Source organism: Charadrius vociferus, unplaced genomic scaffold, assembly GCF_000708025.1.
Source record: "Charadrius vociferus isolate BGI_N301 unplaced genomic scaffold, ASM70802v2 scaffold50, whole genome shotgun sequence".
Taxonomy (NCBI): domain Eukaryota; kingdom Metazoa; phylum Chordata; class Aves; order Charadriiformes; family Charadriidae; genus Charadrius; species Charadrius vociferus.
In genome coordinates, this window is record NW_009646445.1 from 2,398 (window position 1) to 7,808 (window position 5,411).

At 37.0% G+C, this 5,411-nt stretch overlaps 1 protein-coding gene across 1 annotated transcript; it reads right to left on the reverse strand.

Annotated features, from left to right (window-relative positions):
• Window positions 1-284: 284 nt before the first annotated feature.
• On the reverse strand, window positions 285-4,790 carry ERH (enhancer of rudimentary homolog (Drosophila)). The gene is made up of 3 exons (XM_009882026.1): window positions 4,703-4,790; window positions 3,432-3,552; window positions 285-796 (listed from the first exon to the last, which is right to left on the reverse strand). The coding sequence occupies exons 1-3, from the start codon at window positions 4,707-4,709 to the stop codon at window positions 694-696; spliced, it is 231 nt and encodes a 76-aa protein (XP_009880328.1). The 5' UTR covers window positions 4,710-4,790; the 3' UTR covers window positions 285-693.
• Window positions 4,791-5,411: the final 621 nt, after the last annotated feature.

The window sequence follows — 5,411 nt, forward strand, 5'->3', positions numbered from 1 at the left end:
CCTATCCCACAGCAGACACACTTACCTGAATATAAATGCCTGGTAGACAGATAAGAGTTTAGCGTGCAAGAAGATTGCTGTGTTTCCCAAAGATCCCCAGGAAATACAGTAATCAAGATGAGGACAGAGAAGTTAACTTGGCAGGCCAGAATTTGAGCTATTCTGTAATGCAGCAAAGAACTGTTGGTTCGGTCCATGTAACCCTTCAAGCCCTGTTCTTTGGCAAACAGGCAAGAAAGATTTAACTTGTTGTTTGGCAAAATCCACAAAATTCAGCACTCGAGTTTAACTAAAGGGTAATTTTTTTATTCCCCATTAAGACTGTCTCAAGGACATAACTAAATGTTGGAAACCCCACAGAAGGGCACATACAGTGAATGCGGTGAAATACAATGTGAACAGCCCCAGGGGTTCAAACAAGGTCGGACCATTAGCTAACCAGAGGGGAAAAAATAAACAAAAACAAATTTAAACTCTGCTGAAGATGTTGCACTTTCTTCTCCATTTACACTGGGGGGAAAAAAAAGTCAAATCCAACAAAATCCTTGCATCTCTAACAATACATTCAGTCCTGGCTAAAGAGTTTAACAAGATGGCAACAGGATGACTATAATACAAAACGTTCACTACTACACTCTGTACACACCTGTTGTCCAAGCCCTCCCCCAAACCCATGTAATAACGGTGCCCACATTATTTGCTCGCTTGCTGGGCCTGCCTGCGGAGGAGGACGTAGATCTTCTCCTTTATCCAGTCTTTATTGTATGGTTGGTATGTCTGAGTATCAGCACGGTAACTAGACAGAAGACAAAAAAAAAGAATAAATTTAGTGTAGTATCAGTCTGTCCTGTAGTACATCTACCAGAAGAACTTCACAAATGATTAAGAATCCTCAAGTGTATGAGGCAGAAAGCTGTGAACAGAACACAATATCAGAAGTAGGTGGGAATTGCTGCTTATTAAAGAGATTTATCCTGTTCCCTAAAAAACAGTTACCCAGCAGATGAATAAGAATCTGAAATACAATGAGATGCTCCAAGGACTACCGAGTGACTGGATCACGGTGTTCACATTTTAATTCATCAATATAATTACTTATGGGAGACAACAAATGGAGCACCTTAATATTCTGGAGCTAAGAATGAAGAAGAATAGTTCCACCAGGAAACAATTTAATTTGTCTTAATGAGCCAAACACTTCTTCAACACTACTTCAGCAAGTGTTCATGTGAGTTTAAGTGTTCCACTGCTGTTTGGAATTTTTAAAAAATGAATAAAAGCACCATTTTCCAGGAGCAAAGGTAGACTCGTAGATGGATGACAAAGGATTCTTGCCAGTTAGCAGTGATGGCAAGCCTACATCTAACAAACAAGGACACTTCGTAAAAAAACAAACTGAAAACAAGAACACACAGATGCATTTTCTTTGCTGCTCAGGGACAGCTGATAAAAGTAGTCTGCTAGCAAGATTTCTTGCCAGGGCCAGAGAACTCAGTAACTCAGGACACAGTTGAATTGAAGCAAAATTAGACTGAAAAATGTAAGTGAATTGCATGAAGTCATCTGTGTAGCTTCATGCCCTCCTTTCCCGCTTAGTCATTAGAGTTGAATGCTTTTTTGATGAAGATGAATTTCAGTGAACGCTTCAAGAATTACTGAAGTCCTGGTCAGTCTTTAAATCTTGGTACGTGTATTTCTAATCAGGCAAGAAGGATGAGGTGGTCATTGGTACGAAGTTAAGTAAAAATCCAGAGTTAACTCAATCCAGAATAATTTATAGTTCTTACCTAAGGAAAAAACCCTAAGCATACTGTTTCTAAGAAAGCCTTGTTATTTAAAACCCAGCATGACTGGTTCAAGGTTACAGAAAGAGTTTCAGTATATATTGATACAGTAGTAGTTCCAGTGCAGTGTAAGAAATGTTAGTTTCAGGAAAAAGTAGTGATTTCCGCCCCAAACCATTCATAATGTTACACTGTGAGACCAGATAGCAAGTACTATAGGAATTTCCATGAACACAAGACATGTCTGGTACGCTACGTGTGCCATCTGGTGGAAACTATAAGCTGAAGTAGAATTTGACGATGCTGAGTTTACAAGCTTAATAAAGACACAAGACTGTACTAGAAAAGAGTTGCTACTTCCTAAAGCAAGTAGCTAGCTTCAGTCCGTCAGATAAACTAAAAGTATGTCTTTCAAACTGCATCAGCCCAGCACCTATGGCACCTGAAAATCAAACGAGGCAGAATGTCTATGAACAAGGTAACTGCAGAAACTCTAATCCTGGTTTACTTACTCTGCTGAAAACTTTGGTAAATGGCATTTGTATTAAGTCACTATTGGTAACATAGATTCTGTATGTACATCAGAAGGCAAAGGAAAGCAATCAGACGCTCAGTTTTTTAAAAATAGGTTTTTATTTTAAACTGGAAATAACTGGCAAAGGTTGTTCACTGTGCAGCTGCACAAGTACTTGCACTGGGATTTCAGACAGAGCAGTACAGCTGCAGGAATGTCCACACCAGATACTCACCAGCTTAAATAGAGTTTCTGGAATTTTGAGCTGAGAAAGCCAAATACTATATTTTTTGTTATTTGAATATGAGATTTGTATCCTTATTCCTCCAGAATTTCTGCAAAGCTGATACCACTGTCATAGCAAACCATTACCTTGAAATTTACGGTATGGAAAGAATTCGTGATCCGGACTAACTAATTTAGTTACAATGTTAACTTAGGCTCTGAAGAGTGAAATTTAAGATTTGATTTCACAGTGCAGTCAGAATGGAAAGTAGACAAGACTACCTTTGCTTGCCCACAACTTTAACACACAGATGAGAACTGGAGATAATGTATTCACAAGAACACTCAAACAATTAGCTAGGGCTCTCTGGGGGACTGATCTGTTCCTCAGTCACTTCATTAGGATTTACAGAAACTTCCATCTTGCTGTATCTTGATCAAAATAACAATTGGCTGCAATGCACTTCTATAGACTTCTACCATACCACTAGTACAGCCCTCAGCTGAATAAAATTCTGTAATCATTCTGCCTCCTTAAGAATCAGATCTGCTGCACAAAGGTAGATACAGCCCCAATCTAAACAGATTCTAGCATTACTAAAATACGTAGCTGTATTAAACTGTTGGACTTCCAGTATTTGAAATGCTGGGAGCTTCAATGTGACTAAAACCCAAGTGGAACTGCCAGTTTCTAAGCTTTCTTTCAAAATACTTTATTCCGATACAGTTAACTGGAGTGGGCAACACGGCATGCCAGCTGCAAAACTTACTGCCAGCCTTACTAACAGTTATTGCAAAAAAACCCCCAGAATCTTACCAGGTTTCACATAAAACATGTAAGAGTTTACACAGAAGACAGATTCTGACTTCTCTAAGTCACTGTAATAGACTTGTACAACTGAACTTACACAAGACAGCTGAGGTCTGCCAAGTCATCAATGAAGTCAAACAATTGGCTGATATCATATGTAATGGATGGACTGTTTGGATTCATTCTCTTCAGATGCTCTTCATACATTTTACAGACCCCTACAGAGAAAAAAAAACAAACCAAAAAACAACACAATATTAGAAAAAAACCCAACAACTGTATTTGCTGAGACTTCAGCTTTTGAACCACAGAAATCAGGAAAGTTTAGAGATGACTACCATGAAAACAGACACATAAAATTCTTACTCAGATTTTGCAGAGTTGAAATGCTTTTGTTTTAGCTATTTGCATTGAAACAGAATACTAATACTATAAAATCAGCTAAGATGCATGGACAGAAGCATCTAGAGGAAAAAATTTTAGTTCTGTGAAAGATGTACCTGTCCATGCAGTAAGCTCCAATGGCAACCTGAAATTCCTTCTAATAATTTTAAGACATTAATTGCAACTTATATTCCTATTGTACAAGCATCTGCGAAAGAGAAGAACTAATGTCAAACAAATCTCAGAAGAGAGATCATTCTTGATGAAAGAGTCAAACGGGGCTACTGAGGTAAGACTGACAGCACAAGCCTGTATATTAATTTAAATCAGTTTTAGTTAAGCTAGTCCATAAATAATTCAGATACATTTGAGAAGAATATAATATTAAAGTGAGCACAGAGGCTTTACATGGTCTTTGTTGTGCTTTTGTTTGCCTAGCAAAACTTCCTGGAATTAGAATTTTTAATGTTAAGTGAATTTCCATACTTCGGTCATACAGCTGTAGTATTTCAATCTTCTTTCCAAGCTCATTATGTGTCTCAAAGTCATGCAGGACTTTTTCTCTGGCAGACATGCCACAAATTGTGCTGCAAATTATGTATCAATTGTACACATACTTTTATTTCCTCTACATGGCTAGCACAAAAATTAGTGAGAGTCAGGCTCTGATCCTGCAATGAAATGCATTCAGGCAAGTCTGCTGCATGGCCCCACCAAGAATATTGTCTGCTCTCACGAGCCGAATGTGGTTCAATCTACTTAAATCAAAAAGCGATATTTAATATAAAAAGGAAGTTTTAGAAACAAAGAATAGCTATTTTTAGTTTGCCAAAAAATTAGTAAACTAAAAGCACAAGAAATTTTTGCTTTTTTTGTGAATTACCTTGGGAAAACATGAACAGCAATTTATTTTCTTACTGAGTTTTGGAATATATCAAAAATGGGGCTTTAACAACATTTTTTGTCTACCATGTCTGCACCCACCTTCCATGCACTCATTCACTGATTCATAATCAGCATATGTTCTGCCTTCTGGCCTTTTGGTAGGCTGGACAAGTAGAATTGTGTGAGACTGAAAAACGAAACAAAACAAACACCAAGAAAACAGGTTACTTGCAAAATTTGAATGTTTTTTTGTTTGAATTAAATTATTTATCTGAATGAAGCACTAAAAAGAAGCATAATATCAAAACACTGAACCAGAATCAAGGACACAGACGTTTTCCAAATAGTACTTACTGTTCATATAAGCTGTGTTAACAATTTTTGTTTCCAATCAGTCCTGTCAATCCTTACGTAAGTTTAAAATGTGTAAAATCACCAGTAAAGGAGCTATTGTGTTGAAAAAAAATACCACAGGAATAATAGTTTCTATTTAAACAGAAAAGCAAAGCAACAAATTCAATGTATAACAGTTATGCCATTAGTGCATTTCCTTATTTTATTCCAAATGCAAGCTGTTAGTATCATTTTGAATACCCCAATTAAAGAGTAAGGAGGGAGTCCAACTTAAATTCACTGTTGGTCTTACCTTACATATTTTAACACAAATAGCTACTTTTGAGTTATTCATTCAGCTTCAAGGGAACACAAATTATACAATTCTGCACTTAGTATTCAAGATTATTTCCTGGAAAACAGATGCACTGATTTTTCATACTTCACTGAGTCTACTGAAACAGTAATTATGGTA

Excerpts from the sequence above, each read along its gene's own strand:
- ERH (XM_009882026.1), bottom strand. Across the intron at positions 797-3,431 it reads GCAGACCTCAGCTGTCTTGT|TTACCGTGCTGATACTCAGA; the intron begins GTAAGTTCAGTT and ends TCTTCTGTCTAG.